This window comes from Poecile atricapillus, chromosome 4 (genome assembly GCF_030490865.1).
Source record: "Poecile atricapillus isolate bPoeAtr1 chromosome 4, bPoeAtr1.hap1, whole genome shotgun sequence".
NCBI lineage: Eukaryota > Metazoa > Chordata > Aves > Passeriformes > Paridae > Poecile > Poecile atricapillus.
The window spans coordinates 63,776,285-63,795,199 of NC_081252.1; the positions used below are offsets into that span (position 1 = coordinate 63,776,285).

The 18,915-nt window shown below is 48.1% G+C and overlaps 1 protein-coding gene across 1 annotated transcript; it reads left to right on the top strand.

Moving 5' to 3' along the window:
• The first annotated feature begins 1,729 nt into the window (after nucleotides 1–1,729).
• On the top strand, nucleotides 1,730–4,738 carry MSX1 (msh homeobox 1). The gene is made up of 2 exons (XM_058837978.1): nucleotides 1,730–2,291; nucleotides 3,732–4,738. Exons 1-2 carry the CDS (start codon nucleotides 1,838–1,840, stop codon nucleotides 4,160–4,162), a joined length of 885 nt encoding a protein of 294 aa, XP_058693961.1. The 5' UTR covers nucleotides 1,730–1,837; the 3' UTR covers nucleotides 4,163–4,738.
• Nucleotides 4,739–18,915: the final 14,177 nt, after the last annotated feature.

Consider the following 18,915-nt stretch of genomic DNA (forward strand, 5'->3'; position numbering starts at 1 on the left):
TGCGGGCAGTGCGGGCACCGGCACCGGCAGTGGTACCGGCAGCGGTACCGGCACCGGCACCGGCGGGGCGCGGAGCCGGCCCGGGCTGGGCTGGGCTGGGCTGGGCGGTGGCACCGCTGCTCCCGCCTCGCAGGAGCGCTCAGCGGGGCGGCACGGAGCTGGAGGGCAGCTGGGTGCACCAGTGCGAGCTGTACGTCCGTGCAAACTGCGTTCACCTTCACGTATAGGAACCTGCGGGAGCAACCCGCAAACCGCCTCCAGATCACTCCACAGATGAGAGGGATCATCCGTGAGCACGGCACATGCAGGAGCTGGGTGTGATGTACGGGCAGGACGCAGGAAACACCCCGCAAGGGCATATGCTCACGCGTGTGTGAGATAGTGTGCGTGGAGCTGCGCGCAGGACAATTCATTTCAATCAGATCCCGTTGCTTATCAGTTAATAAAATGTCTATTATATCAATTCATTTCATAATCTATATGCTCCTAATCTACCATCTTTATAGGGTCCGGTTAAAAGGAAAGGGAATTCGCTGTCCCTCCCCGTTTAGATAATTGCCCTTAAATGACTGCAAGAGGCTCTTGTGTTCCGAGGAGATTAGAGCCCTGCAGCTATCAATAAACTTTTCTCAGCGAGCGGCCAATCCCGTTATTAGAGAGCGGCTCTGTTTTACTGCACATCCGTCCTGGGCGCGGGGATAAGGGATCGTAAAATGAATTTACAAAACAAAATAGCCGGGACTTTTAAGGGCTCAGGGGTTTATGTGTTCCTTTTTACGTGAACGAACATTTCGTTATCTGCAGACACGCACACATCTATGCCATGAAAAGTAGCTCAATTTATGCGATGTGTATGCGGGTACGTATATAAACGCAGATTTCCAGTCTCATCGAACACATCGCAGGGCCGGCGTTCATTTAAAAAGCAAACCAACCGAGAAACCAATCAAAAATAAACAAAAACAAAAAAACAAAAACCCACAAAACGACTGCGGAACGGGCAGGGTCTCCTTCCCTTTGAGAGGTCACACTCGGGACAGCCAGGTATTTGCCACTTTTGCAGAAGATAGGGCTCATGCTCGCTCCCTTGCGCTTTACGAACAGAAAGACCAGCATTTTTTCAGACGTTAATACGTTTTTCCCCGAGTTTTGAACCTTCCCGTCTCTACAGCAGAGCGCTGCGCCGGCTACCCGGCCTTCTTCTCTCCCGCCTGAGATGAGAGCCGGGGCGTGGAGCGGACCGGGGGATGCGGAGCGGGCCCGGGGGATGCGGAGCGGGCCCGGGGGATGCGGAACGGGCCGGGGGATGCGGAGCGGAACCGGGGGATGGGGAGCGGAACCGGGGGATGGGGATCGGAACCGGGGGATGGGGAGCGGAACCGGGGGATGGGGATCGGAACCGGGGGATGGGGAGCGGGCCCGGGGGATGCGGAGCGGGCCCGGGGGATGCGGAGCGGGCCCGGGGGATGGGGATCGGAACTGGGGGATCCGGAGCAGGCCCGGGGGATGCGGAGCGGGCCCGGGGGATGCGGAGCGGAACCGAGGGCCGCGGGGCGGGCCCGGGGCGGGGCGCGCGGGACGCTCCGACGGCGATCCCGGTCCCGCCCCCCCGCGCGCCGCAGGGGCCGCAGCCAATGGGGCGGCGCGGCCCCGCCCCCCGCGCGCCGGCTGGGCGGAGCCGCCCGCGCGCCGCTTTATGAGGCGGCGCCGCCGGCGCGGGACCGGAGCGTGCTGACGGCTGCCCGTGCCCCCCGCGCCTGCCGTGCCCCGGCCCCATGAGCCGCGGCCCTGCTCGCTCCCGCCCGGCGCTGCGGTGGCGACGGCGGGCCGCCCCTGCATGGCCCCGGCTGTGGATATGACCGCCGCGCCCACCGGGGTCCGCAGCGACGAACTGCCCGCATCCGCCTTCAGCAGTCCCACCGGCGGCGCGCTCCCCGTCGCGGCTGCGATGGGCGGGGAGGAGGAAAGCGACAAGCCCAAGGTCTCCCCGTCCCTTCTGCCGTTCAGCGTGGAGGCGCTCATGGCCGACCACAGGAAGCCGGGAGGCAGGGAAGGACCCGAGGGCTCCGGGCCGCCGCCGGGCGCTGGGGCGGCCGCCCGCGCCAGCCTCAGCCCTCGCCTGGGCACGCTGTCGGCGGAGGCGCCGCCTTCCCCGCTGCCCCTCGGCGGACACTTCTCCGTCGGGGGGCTGGTCAAGCTGCCCGAAGACACGCTCGTCAAGGCGGAAAGCCCCGAGAAGCAGGAGCGGAGTCCCTGGATGCAAACCCCACGGTTCTCGCCGCCTCCCCCGAGTAAGTAGTGGTCCGGGAGCAGGCGGGATGGGGGCTCTCCGGGTCGGCTCCGACCCTCCCGTGGACCGAGGGCAAAGTTGTGCGGGTGGCCGGGGCTTTCCTGTCGCTTTCGCCCTCCCTGCCTCTGGTGCTATATCTTTCCGCGCGGTTCGTACTTTTCTGGGACAGTTCGATCCTTCCAAAGTACTGAACGGATTCGAGAGTGTGGAGGATGGCTGCGAACGCACAGGAAGAGCGGCCGTGCCAGGGTGAGATCTTGTGCCAAATGTTAACCGGGGGGGAAAGAAAAAGCAACACGGCCAGCTTGTTAATTTAGCCTGGGGCTCGAACTAGCTACGCAAGTTTTGACTCAGCACCACTGAGACTCTCAGAAAGTGGCTCGAGTAGTTCCGTAAAGATCTGCACAGCCCGTGTTCCTAGAAGCGGGAGCTTTGCGGGCGTCAGCCACACTGGCTGCTGTCCTAAATAGTGCATTTCCAAAGTCCGAAGAGCCACAATCAGTGATGTTTTCCTGCTTTAACGCAGAGTGATCTAAATTAATAAAAATAACAACGTGAGAGTCGAAATCGGAGAACCCTGTTAATTTCCAGTGGCTGTGCTGAACCAGGGTCTGGACAGCATGGGCCGGCTACCCTCGGCCTGGCCGTGCTCTCCTCCTGCCAAGGATCCTGTGGAAAGGGGTGACCTTGGTCTGAGGCTCTCCAAGCGTTTGGGTCGCCCTTAGAAAATCTACAAACAGCTGCTTTTTCTGGAATGTCTGTCCCCTGGAGAACGGCAGGTTTCCCGACAAGACTTGTGTAAAGCAGCGATTTAATTTATTTAAATTGCAAAGTAAAATTTGTTGTTGCTAAGTAAACCCGGGGCAGATGGATGTTGAAGACCCTTAGAAATCTTAAATAAGAGGAGAGGAGCGGACCATGGTGAAGAGTGGTATAGAGCATGAGTGTCAATTCAGACCTCGTAATTAATTACATGCTTAATCCGGTTCCCAGGGGCCTAATGAAGAGGGTGTGAGACTGAGAAGCCAGCCCGTTTTGTTTGGTTTTCTTTTTCCTGTAATCCAATAAAAAGAACAGGACTTTTCTTTTTCTTTTTGGAGGGTTATTCCCTTTATTATCTGCATCTCCTCTACGTGAGCCAGGGTAGCCGTGAAGGCAGGAGGTGCATCATTTGTGGGTGTGTGATTCCTGCCCGTTGCTGGGTTCTTAATGGAGTTGCAGCTTCCTGATATGAACCACCTCTCTCATTTTTTTTGGACGGGACATGACAATTTTAAGTGTGCCCCAGGCAACACTGGTTTTGGGGCAGCTTGCTTCAAGTGGGACCCTACTTCCCCCTTTTTCCACCTCACCTGTGGTAGGGTGGGGACTCTGCAGGCTGTGGGGGTTTGGACACTGCTAACCAAGCTGTCTCTTCTTCCCCGGCTGCTCCCGGGCACAGGGCGGCTGAGCCCCCCCGCCTGCACCCTGCGCAAGCACAAGACAAACAGGAAGCCCCGGACGCCCTTCACCACGGCACAGCTGCTGGCCCTCGAGAGGAAGTTTCGGCAGAAGCAGTACCTGTCCATCGCAGAGCGTGCAGAGTTCTCCAGCTCGCTCAGCCTCACCGAGACCCAGGTGAAGATCTGGTTCCAGAACCGTCGCGCCAAGGCCAAGAGGCTCCAGGAGGCCGAGCTGGAGAAGCTGAAGATGGCAGCCAAGCCCATGCTCCCGCCTGCTGCTTTCGGCATCTCCTTCCCACTGGGCGGCCCGGCCGTGGCCGGTGCTTCCCTGTACGGCGCCTCCAGCCCTTTTCAGCGGGCAGGGCTGCCCGTGGCTCCTGTGGGACTGTACACAGCACATGTGGGATACAGCATGTACCACCTCACATAGAGCCCGAGCCCACCCCAGCCCTGCTGGCTGTCTGCTCCCGCTGGCTCCACACACATTCCCTCCCTCCTCCTCTGGCTCTTCTCTGTGGACTTCCCCATGGACCCTATGGCAGAGACTTCTCCAGTCTGGCTCTGCTTCCCCCTCTGATGCTGAGCCCCTATCTCAACACTGTTCTGATGTCCTCAGCAGTCCTGGGGAGCTGGCAGAAACCCGAGGCATCACCCCAGCTTTTTCCAGGCGCAGGGTGGTGATGGGCCAGCTGTGTCCTGCTTCTCTGGGTCTAGCTGGCAGCCTGCAGAGAGCCCCCTGCCATGGGGGAAGGAACTGTGGAAGAGATGGAAAAAGGGGACTGAAAGACGGGATGTTTTTCTTACTTTCTGCAACGCGAGGTCAAGAGGTAGAAGTGTAAAACAGCCTTTCCCATTCCCATGTAACAGCATTGTCTGTTACCTTCTTTGCTCCTCCACCAGCTCCTTTGCAAGGGGCTCTGTGTACTATGTAATATACTGTATATTTGAAATTTTATTATCATTTATATTATAGCTATATTTGTTAAATAAATTAATTTTAAGCTACTGTTTGATGCAATTTGTTTGCTTGCTCTTTGCCCCCTTGGGGGTGACTGAAGAAGAAACCAGATTTGTGAGTTGGGGGATGAGAGAGGGACTGGCTATAGCAGCTGTTTTCCCTCTTCTCCAGGAGTCTTCAACCTTGGATGGTGAGACAGCAGCTGAGTTCTCAACTTTCTGTGTATTCTGCCCAGTCCTCACAACTGTTTGAGGTTTCCTCCTTTCCCCCCGCTGCTCCTTGGCAGCAGTTCGCACCGCATCCCTGTCCCGAAGGTGCGTGTGATCGCCGCTGCTTCCCCCAGCGGCGCCGGGATCTGCCGTATTTCCTTAGTCCAAGGAAAAAGTTGCTCCGGTCCCTCGGTCTGGGAGGATCCCGGCCGCAGCCCCCGCTGCGAAGACTGGGGAGGGTTTGACATGCCCCACACCTCAGTGCCAAGCCTAGTGCGAGGTCAAGGGGCTTTCCCCAGAGCTCCATTTGCCTTCCCATATTAGTCGGGGGAATGGAGCACCGGGATTTGGGGCGGTGGGGAGATGAGGGGACTGTCGCGGTGCGGCTGGTGCTGGAGAAGGGGATGAAGGACGCTAATGGCGAGGCGGTGTCAGCACGGGAGCCGATGGGTCAGGGGATGGGGTGTGGGGCCGATGTGCTGGGCACGAGTACGGCCCTGGTGGAACCCGCGGGACTGATGGTCGGGACCGCTCGGCGCCGTGTCTCCTGCCCACTCTTGGGCTTTCGAGCGCCCCGCCGCTCTTAGCGGCTGGCTCCGCTGGAAACCCGTCCCGGTCGGCCACGGCTCCGAGGAAACCGCTGGCGACGGCCGAGAACCCGTGGAGGAAACCGGCGGACTCGCAGCCCCGGCTCCGCGCCCGCCGATCCCGCCAGCACCGGCGCCGCCGCCTCGCCGCGTTCCCCGCCGGCTGCGCCCTGAGCCCCCTCAGTGCGCCGCTCCACCCGGTTTGGTTTGACGAATCCCTCGGGTAAGAGAGCGTTGGTTCCCCCCCCTTCTTTTTTCTCCTTGTTTTTTCTTTTTATTTCTTGGGGTTTTTTTGGGGGGGTTGTTTTGTTTTGTTTTGTTTTCCCCCGATTTCGTGCTTTATCTTTGTGCTCAAGGAATGGCCGCTGAGCAAATTTGGATTCTATTTTTTTTTCAGTCTTTCTCCCCACCCCCCACCCCGCTGCTTTCATTTCCAGCAATTTAAAACGTTAAGGTTGAAGCAAAGTTAGAAGGAAAATAATTGCTGTAATGAGGCTCGGCAATCTTCTGCAGGCACTGTGGCTCCAGCGAGACTGTAGCTGGGGGCGAGGCAGGACTTTTATCATCTCCTAAGTATCAATGATGCTTTCAATAACTCAGCGAAACAACATACCTGAACACAGTCACTTTCTCCAGAGCTCTCTGCTCTAATCCCCCTTCTCGTCTCTCGCTCCGCTCTGGCCGCCCAGTCATTTTTGAGCTGGGGTGAGTTTGGGGCTTTTGTGGTTGTTTGTTTTCTTTTCTTGCTTTTTTTTCTGTACTTTTTTCCCCAACCCTTTTATTTTCCGATCATTTCTTTTCTCTGTGCAAATGACAGTGTCTGTGATCCTGACCCCAGCGCTCAACGCCGCTCCGGAGCGGGAAAGCTCTCTGCCGACTTTTTCCCACGTTGTGTCTCTGGCAGAAAAAGGCTGGATATCTCCAGCTTATCTCTCTCTCTAACTTAGCCTCTGCGCGATTAGACCGCGGGTTTGGGGAGATCTAATCGCGCAGAAGGCCGGGTTTATCCTGTAAAGATGCCCTTAAAATCCGAGAGAGATTTTAAACAGCGAGGACTGCCTTGAGCGGGCTCCCCGCGAGCACTGCTCCTGTTTGCCGGCACCTTTGGGCGCTACGGCGCGGGACTCCGGGCAAAGCGGGACCCTTTCATCTCTCCGCTTTGTCTCTGTTTTCTTTTTTTTTTTTTTTTTCTTTTTTTTACATTATGTTAACTCGGGGTGGATATTCGAAGCGCAGGATTCCTATTGAACATGTCTTTGCTTTAAGTTTTCCCCCTGACCCTTGGGCTAAAGTCCTTGGTTGCTCAATTAAACCCAGATGAGAACAATTAATAACTAAGTAATGACAATAAGTTGGGAATCACACGGATGAACGCTCCATGTGAATAGGAAAAGCTCACACAAAAGAGCAAAAAGGATTTGTCGGCTCTTTTTAAGGGGGAATTGGCTTTTCTTTTTTCTTGCCTCTGGCTTACCAGCAAATAAAACTCACTTTTGTGTCTTTGTCGCCTTAAGGATCTCAGTGGGCAGTTGGAAGTGAGAATGGCTGTTTTCCTTTCAACTTGAGGGTGCTGGCGCCACGCAGCCCCAAGGATAGAGAGTAGCCAAAGCAAAGTTTCCTAATAACTCCCCTTTCCCCCGCCACCCCTCCCCAGTCACGCCGGTACCCCCCTCCCCTCCGTGCATATCTCCACACGCACTCTTAGAGAGCCTCGGCAGACAGACGAGAGAAAGCAGAGGGGCCCCGAGAGCATCCACGTACCACCACGGACTCACAGCCGAGGCTGACTGCAGTGGGAAAGCGATAGCGCCTTGGTGCCACACTTTCCACGGAGCGTAGGAAATACAGCTCACAGTAGCCAGAGCACGGAGAGGAAGCAAACACGCGCAGAAACAAATAGAAAATAAAAGAGAAGCCATTTTCCCACTCTTATTCCCACAAAGGAGGGGAACGGCTCCGTTACCCGTACACAAGGGGCAGCCCCCAGGCGCATCCTCCCGGCACCGGCTCCCTGCGAGCTCCAGAGCCCCGGCAGGGAACGCCGCAGGATCGCGCCCGGCTCCGCCCGTGGCAGGACAGAGTGGCACACAGCGAGGGCTTAGAGCTTAAAAAGCAACGAAAGGCTCTTCTTCAGTTTTAGCTACAGAGAAGGTGGCTACCGGGTAAACCTGCTGCGCAAATCGTTGGTTAAACCATACATTTTTCATCTGCTCTGAATTTCTCGTGGCTTGGACGTTTCTTTTCAAATTCTCTCTTTCACTCTAAACAAGAATCGGTGCCTCACTGAATACTTTATAGAATGTTTTCCGTAGTGCTCAAGCGAAGTGGGAGCTTAAAAGCTTGCTTTCTAAAGTTAGGGCAGGCTAAATTCAGCAAGTGAGTTAGGCACAGCAGCCTCCTGCTGCTCAGGATTGTGCCTGAGAACAGAACCTTAAGAAATCAGAGGCAAAACAGGGAAGCTGCCTAACTTACCCATTGTAAAGGCCAGGGGAAGGGGAGGGGGCTGAGTGCTTCTCAGTAGTGCTTATAAGCTTAAATCCAGGCTCATCATTTTGTGTGAATCTCCTGTGTCACATCAGACCTTTTTCCTAAAAATCTGGGAAGTGAAGGGTTTGTTGAACAAACTGGACAACTTCAGGAGGAAGTGGGATGCTTGGCACTAACTCCTTGGTACTGCCTGGATTTAGGTAAACAGCTGAACTCAGGTATTCTGTATTCAAAGTGAAAATACCAATCACCAGTTTATTTAGAGACTCAGGTAGTTGCTCTTCATCTCTTCTAATGATACATTTGATTTTATATTAGACATGGAGGTGGCCAGAGAGAAGAAGAAAAAGCAGCTGCTTAAGCGATCTTGAGATCAGGACACTCCTCAGAGCAGTCATGGGGCTGTCCAAATTAAATCCAGCGGAGTGGTGACTGGTAAGTCTCCCACTGCTTGGAATATAATATGCTGTACCCAATGGGCTCCTGGATGGAATGAAGTAGTTCACTTACTCTCTAATTCTTCACAAAAAGCAGGCGGATGTGACTTCTGCACCGAACTGTAAGGGAGTCTGTGGCAGAGACACCTTCTTCCTGCCTTTCAGTTCTCCCCTCCCCCCCCATACAGCTACATCTATTTATATCCATAGCATCTATACCTTCAATATCTATATATAAATTTATATCTATATAATCTATACATATGTATCCATAGTAGAATATGGATGTATTCCAACCCGAGGAGTATGTGGACCTCTGAAATGTTCTTTTATTAGCTTTTAGCTCTCTCCACACCTTATGTGAAGCATAGTGGTGTCTGTCCCTGGCCTGAGCAATCTGTTCCACAGCAGGGAGCCTAAAATTGAGGCATTGCGATAATGGGCATTGCAACACAGCTCCCTGGGACTGGCCCGAGGCCCCTTCTGCAACACGGACCCATTGTCTGTCCAGCTCCGTGGCAGGAGAAGCTGGAGGCAGAACCAGAAGCAACAGCTCTGACTCATTTAACTACGAGCTGTAAATTTTAACATGCTGCACAGAGAGATGTGGCAGGGATTTGCTTACAGCAGTAAACCGATCGACATTAACTCTGCTCCATTGTACTTCATCTCAGAGATCTTTTATCCCTCCAGGCTGGATCCGGTTCCCACCCTGCAGTGATTAAAGGGAAAGCGAGGAGGCAGCTACCTGGATCCAGTCCCCCTCGTGCGATCAGGAATGTGCAATAAACCCCCCGTGCAAAGCTCTTTTCATCTGGGGAAGTGGCGGAGCTGAGGATCCCCCTGCGCACGGAGCCAAACTCGTCCCGGGACCGGAGAGCCTGGGGCCGGTTCACCCGTGCGCTGCTGCCCGGGGTGCGGCGGAGCCCCCTCGGCCTCAGCCGCCCCTCGCCGCTCTGTGAACAGCTCTGCATTTCTTCTAGCTTGGAAGAGAAGCAAATCTCTTGCGTGTGTCACACAGCCATCAAAGCTACCCACTTCAATAGCGCAGGCCTTGCCAGTGAGCTGTGAGACAAACCTTGGGGAGAGAGTTTTGTAGGCATAATGTTTAAAATCTGAGATTGATTCGATGTCAACGGTCCATTCTCATCGAAGCTGGGGCAGACAACGGGGCGGTGGGGTCACAGTGATCAGCACTGGACAGACCTGAGGTTCAGGCACCCAGGCACAAAAAGATGCAGCCCAAACGAAATACTCATTTCAGCCGAAGTGAGCAATGCTTTTGTTGTGTTTTGTATCGGGCACACAACAACAGGCAGAGTGCGTGTGCACATGATGGATTTTGGAGAAAGAGGTACCTTATAACCACAAACACATTCAAGGCCTTCTGACCACCACTGTTGCTGCCCAGTGCAAGGGTAAAAAGGGAAAGAACACTCAGATGAGGCAGTATTTAGAAATTTTGCTGTAATTCAGGCTCCTTTTGCATGTCAGAGAGAATGAAAGTGACAGCATGAGGGAAAGAGATCTGCTAGCAAAAATATGTTAGCTGGAAGATTGCATGTGGTATGGGGAAGTCTCAGAAATGGAGGAAAAGAGAATTATTTCCAAAATACAAGCTGGAGAGAAGGAGTAACTTTCTTTTGATGCAATGTTTTCTGTGCATTGAGCATTATAATGCAAATATCAGCTAACACAAATACCAAAGTAAGGATGCTTTAAAACTCAAGGGGTGACTGACTCACATTACATTGCATTTAGATGTAAGCTAGTGGCCCTGTTCCCATTTACATCAGCAAGGGAGTGGAGGCTCTGAGACTTGCCCTCACATTATGGCAGGTTTGTGTGCATTAGTCCTGGGGAGCATCTGCTTCTCACACTGTACTCACTAAAAGCCATAAATGCTTTTCTAAACCTCATAATGAGCTTTGGACTTTCTGTGAAAACTAAGTCTGTGGTATACCACAAGAAGAGACAGTGGGATGTTTTAGATGTTGTCAGTCTGACCAAAGACTTTTCTTTTGGTGACATTGTCAATCTTCTCTTTTGGTAGGAGGCTACATAAATAATACACACTAAATTATATTTATAAAACAAAATACAGGGTTGCAAAACACAATACATGTGGTGTGGGACTGGAATAGACATAGAAACAGGATTCAGTGGTTTTCAAAACAATTTAGCACTTTAAACATTAATTGCCTCAAATGATGACTGTAGGCACATACCTGAATATGTAGACTGTATGTTATTGAACAGAGATGTTCTCTGTTGCCTCTTACCAGGGAACCCAAACTCACCTGTAAGATGCCCGTCAGCTGAGCACCTACAGAAAGCAGCATGATGTCTCCACAACAGTGATTATATCAGATACCACTGATACCAATATAAATAACAATCCAAATGTGAACTTTCTTTAGTGATTAGCAGAGCCACATTATTTTTAAAGACAGCTTAAGTATTAACCGTGTGTACAAAATCTACATTCAGAAATCTTAGCCATGAGTTTCTAACTCAGATTTTTAATTTGGAGATTACTTAGAGGAGAATTGGCAGTCAAAAGTTTCTTCAAAGTAGTTTCTTAAAAATGACACGACTTTAACTACATTTCTGTCAGGTGTGATACCTGGATTGGGATGAACTTAATGGCCTTAATAGCTCAGAGTTCAAATGTAGATCGTCAGACAGTTCTCCCTTTAATTCAAGAAGACCCATGCAGGTATCTTAATTTTCCCTCTAAGTAATTATGAATTTCAAGTACATACTCAAATAAATCTATCTCAAAACACCGGGAAAGCAAATAGAAAGTTGTACAGGGTGTATAATAAAAAGAGAAAGCTGAGATGGACGTGCAATCCTGAATTATTCTTACTCTCTAAAGCATCAGGCAGAATTTCTCCAAATGTGATTTTTTTTCCCTTCCTCAAAGATGGCTTTAATACTAGCCAAGTTTGAAGTTGCTAATGACATTTATTTCTGAGCTATGTATGCATGAGAATTTCACTTTGCATAGTTGGATACTGTGATCTTTTTCAAGCTTGCATAATGTTTAACATGACTGAATCAATTTCAAAACAAAGAAACACAAAAGCATTGAAAAATGCCCAGAACAAGAATGGGCATTTCCATTCCATAAGGAATTCGTTTGGAAAAAATTATAGAGTTGTTGGAATTTGAATCTAAGTTTACCTTAAGTTTGCTGGAAGGGAAAGTTATGTTATACGAGACAATTAACCATTGGTTTCAGTCTGATCCAAAGCCCAATAAAGTCAGTGGTGTCTTTCCATGGGCTAACTAAGAGGCTTTGGGGCTGACTCATGCACTGCAGAGGTCCTCAGAAGATAATAGTTCTACACTGCTTATGTGAAAGTTAAATATAGCCCAATGTTTGTAAGTGTGTGTATGTATTAAGATTAATTTAAAGCCCTGGTTAAGATTGGGTTACAGTTTCCATTTAATGCATATGCATGTGTTTGTGTTTGTATGCATGCACATGTAAAGACAGACATCTGTGGACGTGTAAGCACACACATACAGCTAGTGCCACAGAGATGATTGAATCAGGAATATACACATCACGGCAAATATCGGCCTTTACTACAGCAGATAAAACTGCTGCCATACACTGACAGAGCTGAACATATGCTTTCAAAACCAGCAGCATCTGTTTACATTGAACTGCAATAAAAACTGAAGGAGGCATCAGTTAGTATTAGAATTTTATCTTTTCAATGTCCAGAAACAGTTTCTGTGCCTTTGATGTAAGCTGTCAAGCCCTACTGGAAAATTGCATCTCTCTGATTACTCCATTCAGAGCAGAGGAAAGGACATGACTGCCTTGCAGCATTTGTCAGCGGGGACCCTGCAGGGGCTTGCTTTTTGGGTACTGATAAGCAAAGTTAGCTCACATTCAAAGAACAGTAAAGCAGTTCTTGCGTAAAAGGGGAAAAAGCCCAGAAGGGGCACTATTTTGGATGACCCAGAAGAAAGCTTTTCTCTGTTGCAGGTACGATTAACTCTTACTGGCTATTCCTTTCAGATGAAACTTCCTGCATCCAGCGTGAATGTTTAGTCTGAATATAAACTCAGTGGCAGCAGCACCACTGATTATTCAGGTATGTGCACGTTCAGGCCTGTAACGAGCACCTGATTATCTGTGAAGTGGTTGTATTGTGCCTGAAGAACTGGCTTCACACTGTGAGGCTTTTAGAGGTGGTACTAGCTTATCTGTTCCCCATTACCCCTATTCCTCGTTTCTTCCATTGCTCATAGTCCTCTTGGTTATGTGTCACAAAACATTTCGTGACATTTTTATGCCCGCATCAGTTGCCTGATGAGATTTAGAGCTACGACCTTTGCTGATGGTTACACTGGCAAAAAGGGCGTGGCAAGGGAAAAGTGGTTAGAAAGTCATAGCACACTGAACTCTCTAAGGTGACAATGACACCAAGGAAACAGTGGCAACTTGTCCCAGCACGAAATTCTGTGTTGATATGAAGAGGATCTTTTATTTTAAATTCTAATTGCAAATGAGAAAGAAGGGCTCATTACGGCTTGTGTTCTTTTCCTCCTGTGTAAACAGAAAGGAAGCATTTGTATACTTTAGATATTATATAGCTGAACAAAAGACGCAGTCATCAGCTGTGTGCATCCCGAGCATGCACCAGGAAGAAAGGCTGGCAAAATAACTGCACCTTTTATAGTATTCCTACCACACTGCAGCAGCATCCAGGCTGGAAGGACTTTCAGGAGAAGTGCAGGATGTAGAGAGCCAAGCTCCGCCAGAGAGCAGAGCAAACTCAGAGAAATAAGAATGGACAAAAAGCAATGCAAAGGAAAACCAGGCAGTTAACATGCAGTGGAACACAAGTGAATGCCCAGTATGTAATCAGAGCAAACCCAACCTCTTCCGTGTAGGGATTGCCAAAGTGCAAAAGTACAGCCGAGGGTGGGGAGGTGGTCAGATGGAAACACACCTAAAGATGCATTTTAGAGTGAAAAGCAGCAAGAACACTGCAGAAGACATTGGGTGCATTGTATGGTGGTTGGCAGCAGAATTTGTTTCATAGGGGCAAAATAAGTGCAGGAACATAAACATTTGCAAACCATCTATTTTACTGGCAATTCATAAGGAGAACTTGCAGGGTGTTTAATGCTTCCACAGCCAGGCCCAGTGGGACTGAAGGTATTCACACACATTTTAATAAGGTGAACAGGCCAAAAAGGAAATTATCCAGTCTCTCCCAGTTGTAGGGTTTCTGCTTTGTAGGAGAGCTGATGGCCATTTGGATTCCGCTTGTCCTGGAGAACAGGTAAGCTCCAGGTGCCTACATCTTGGAGAGCAATTTGGCATGCTTTCTGTGTTGGTGCTCCTGTGCTGGAATGCACAGCTTCCTGAAGGCATAACACCACCTCCTAACAACCAGAAACTCAGCAGCTACATGATGCTTTCTCTCAAGGAAGCTCAGCTCACAGTGAGTGTGTGAAGACACTCAGCCTGCACTCAACCTGCACTCCATTGAATTCTACATCAGACAAGTCAGTCAGCATCAGTCTCTTGAAAATTTACAGCTGGAACAAAGCACGTCAGCCTAGCTCAGGGCAAACACTTTGAACTCCACAGAGTTCCACCTCCCAGGGCAGCCGCCTCTTCCCCCTCTGGGGCCTGAGCCCCCTTCTCCCATGGGAGCTGTGTCCCTGTGGAGCACACAGGGCACAGCTAAGGGTTTCTCAGGAAGAGCAAGGAACAGGAGAAACCTGGCTCTGGTTTAATGTTCTGGCAAGCAGTTACCTGAAAATGCAGGAAATGCACAGGTAATTTGTGTGCCAGGGTCCCAAGTGTGGCAGAAGGCTTTTTTAATCTTTAGAGATGCCTGCTTTTCACTCACAGACCACATTGAGCATCTGTAAAGCTTCTGCCTTAGGTGCTCTAAAACATATAGAGAGACCAAAATAATGTCTCTTTAGATAAGGCCTTCACTCAGTGTCCAAGGGTGGTAGCTGAGAGCAACCCCCTTTATTTGTCTGCATATTTCCTGTGTATACTTACTGCATCTATGAAGCACCTAAATTAGAGAGATACTCAGACATGAAGAGAGTTATACTGTGTTCCTTTCACTTCTCCATTTCATTCCACCTCTCCATTTATTATCCATCAGTTATGTATCTTCAAACCTGTAATTGTGTTCTTGCACTTATTGTAGAATATACAGTTGTTAGAACATTCAATAGGATGTAATTGCATTTTACTATGTATTTATTTGCCTTTTCTTCTAGATGGGAATTTGTCTAAGTGTTATACTTGGCTCCAGTCCTGCAAACAGTTGTGCCCACGAATAACTTTACCCACACTAGGAGCTCCATGGATCACAGCTTCCCTCTCACCCATTGAATTATATGGAGTTACTCATGCAATTAAATTACTCATAAGCATATGTATTTGCTGGATCGGGGCTTCTCCATGTAAGATTGGTCTTTATAAATAATTTAAGATACCCATATATTTCTTTTTAGATAAAGGAAGTAAATCCTTGGAAAGTGGTAATAAAGGTTGGAGCTGCACTTTTGCAATAAAATGCATTTTGGTTTATTAATTAGTATCCTTTTTTTTTTTTTTTTTAAATTTAGCACTCTAAAACCAAGATAACTCTACATACTTCTAAACTATTTTATTAAATAATGTATTTAATACTTAATAATATTATACAATTTAAAGCAACTTGTTAGTGTTTCTTTAAACAGCATAACAAGGTAAGAACATTTTCTGAAATGCTACGTCAACAGAAGCTGCCATTTTTTGTTGCCTGTTAGCCTAGACACAAAGACCTCAGACTTAGATCCCCAAACCTTTGACAACTGGGCATCCTGCTAAGTGCCCCTGAATGTAGAGGGCCTTAGAACAATCAGTGGTCAGAATCTTGGATCTGAAGATCCACTAAACTTAAAAGTGCTGGTTTAAAGTAATTTTCTATTTTCCTTTTCACTGAAATATTCTGTAACTCTCTTTGAATGGAATGTTAGTTCAAGCACCTGTAAAAGCCCATGACTGACACATAATTTGTTTTCTGGTAAAGGAACAGCTTACCTTTTCAAAAGAGACCTCAGATCATTTTTGAACCTCTACACCATCTTCCTTTCAGGCACGAAATTGCAAGAGAAACATTTCTTCACACTTCTAGCTATCAGAAGGAGTGGAAGTGGAAATATCCAAGCTGAGGAGCTTTTCCCTGCTGTGAATCAAATAATTTAGCATCCTCACAGAGGCAGGTGGTTGTTTTACTGTGAATCACAGCCCAGCTCCAGAGGACAGTTCTCTGTGATCTACCCACACTTGCATCTCTCCTCTCCTGATCCATGCCCTGTCTTGCTCCTCACCACTGTCTCTTCCTCATTTTGGGGGTTGTACTTGGCTGGGTGTATGTGCTGGTTTGGTTTGGTCCTCCAAATGGGCAATTTTGCTGTCACAAGTGGCTGTGGGCATCACCTGTTAAGTGCATGTTCCCATCTGCAGCCCAGCTCTGGTGAGGTTTGCAGAGGAGAGCAGCCATGGCATTTCTCCTGCCACCCCCTCCCTGCTCTCAGCTCACGGGCACTTCTCTGCCTGTCTGACCAGCCTTGCCATGCCCCTGTGCTGTGTTGCATGCACTAACCAAGGCTGCAGCCTGGACTAGACTGCACCTCCTCTCCCTGGCTTGTTGCCCATTTTCTCTCCAGTTCTTCCTCTTCTCACAACCTTGCTCTTCTGCTGTCTGAATGCATTCACATGCAGGTGGCATTTGCATCTGTCAGGGTGCAAGTTGCTGCTGCAGGGCCATGGCTGCTGCAGCTCCAAGCTTGGCCATCTGCCTCCTGTGCCTGCTTGTCCTCAAGCAGGCACCGCTCAGTTCTACAGCATCCCTTGTGCCAGATCAGAGCTCCCTTAGCCATTTCAAGCCTACTCCCACCTCAACTCCCTTTCCTGACTCCTTAAAAGTACATTCCTCTCCCCAGAATCAACAATCCAGGACCAGCTTGTTCTCCTTTGCTGCCAGGTCACTTGTTCCACCAGTGTCCCACACTCTCTAACACCTGACATGGATTTCACTGGGGTCGGTTGTGAACGAAGTGGGCCTAGGAGCCCTGCAGGAAAATCAGATGGAAACAAATGTTCACAGCTTTCCAGAAATTGGTGTCAGCTCCCTGATACAGAGAGTTTTACAGCTCTATAAATCAGGCTGAAAATGTAACCAGAAGCCCTGTTAGCTTTCTGTTTCTTTTAGCACATCCGTTTCTTGTAAAATTCCGATTAGAGGGACTGGTCTCTGTAGAAATCATTCATTCCAAACCCAACAGGGCTATAAATCAAAGCACTACAAATCACCACAATTTGCAGATTTTGGGTTTCATCATTTTATTGCTTTTGAAGAAGTTATGTAAATGCTCTTGGAGAACATTGGCCCCTGCATCCTCTGTCACTGTCATATCTGGGATGAGGAAGAAAAAAAAAGCATTTTCTGAAAACCAGGTATCTCATTCTACAGGTATTCCTAACCTATTTCTCTAAGGGATCAGGTCCAGAGTGCTTTCTCATGTGAAGAATCTCACCAAAATTAGTGAGACTACTCTCATAACTTGGAGCTAGAAGAATAATAATTTTTCTTTGAAAAAAAGCAAAAAGACAGTAGAATTTTACAAGAGTCTCTGTGTGAAGAAAAAAAAAAAAAAAGTGATTCAGTGATGATTGGGCACATAACACCATTTATGACTCCACTGTCCCAGCCTGGGTCTGCCTATACAAGATGATTGTCTGCTCCAGCAGGCAAAGATTTCATCACATCCCAGTATGAATGACAAAACTGTTCCCAACAAATTTTGCCCTCCCAGTGACAGTAAATCCAATCTAGGCTTGCAAACTCCAGATATCTCTGAGCTGAGTCACACTGGTCTGCTGCAATGCATCAGACACCACAGTGACCACAGCTGTGATTTGGACAATCTGGAGAAGGTTTTCAGACCAGGCTCAGTCATGACTCAGGTTCTGTGCAGCACTTTGGGGGCCTCCTCAAAGTGCAAATCCTGGAAGGATCTCTCACTTTTACCTCTCTACTTTCCTGAAGTCCAGGGGCTTCAGCAGACTTGGAGCTTCTTAATACAACAGGTTTCTCTTCACCATGCAGTTCATGTTATTAGTCACAAAATGCTGGGAACTTCTGCAGATCCCAAGGAATCGGGAAAAAAACATACAAGGAAAAATATCTTTGGTCTCAGAGTGAAAGCATGAAATTATTCCTTTAGATTTAGCATTACAGCAACAACATGTAATTTATCAGGAATAAATTTAATTCTTGTGGAGTTTAATTGTACTGTTGGTATCTGAGAGCTACAATAGGGACTAGATGCCCAGTGAACAAGTTGCTCTACAACACAAGATGCTATACAACACAGAAGAAAAAGGATGGTCCTTTCCCATGAAGGCTCATAAGTTGGCATTGCCTTTATCAGAAGAATGGCAAGTTTAAATTTTTCTTTATTATATTATATATATATAATATTATATATATATAATATATAATATATAATATATATAATATATAATATATAATATATATAATATATATTATATATTATATATTATATATTATATAGAGTGTATATTATATATTTTATATATATGATATATATATTCTTATATTATATATCAGTATAGATAACTTATACTGTAAGGAGAACATTTTCAAAGGCCCAGAGAATTGGGAGGCATTTGATTCCCTTGACACTCAGTGGGACTCTTAGTAACTATTTGCCTGGTACCTTTGAAAAGGACTGCTCAGGCATCTAAGTGGCAGATCACATTTTTAGAAAATTCATTTAAATATTGAAAAAGTACTCATAGAAATGGGACATATATTTCAAAATCACTGTTTTTGACACACTAAACTCCTCAATTCAACCTAGAGCTTAAAAAGATCCATCATTTTTATTACATTGCCTGTAAAGCCAATTAAAGCAATTAAATGAAAATTGGAGAGTATTTTAAGGCTGGTTTAAGATTCCTCTTTGAGCACTGCAGCTTAGTGTTACAGTAGGACACCATCTGCTGTCCAAGCAGGGTCCAACTCCGCTGCCTCAGCAGCCACATCCCAGCTATAAAAACAGTGTGCCCTGCATTATCTTAATGAAGCTTTTGCTAACAAAATTCCCTGTCAGATTTGTGAGTCTGTATTGTATTTTATTTATGACACATGTTTGAATTTGATCTTTTTTTCCCCATTTATGTGGTGGAAATACATAAAATAGAAATGATGTTTGCAGTAAAAATGTTGTGCAGGTATGCAGGGTGCTAAGAAATAAATGCTGTAAAAGGAAAGTAAAAATTATACTTCAGATCTTGCATTTGTAAATAAGTTATGAGGCCATTACTGGTTCTGTACTGTAAGACTAGCAAGGCACAAGCTGCTCATCAGTGGCTGTAAACTGAAGGTGCTCTTCCCATTCCTGCCCAGCTCTCAGGGGACATCTGAGACCTT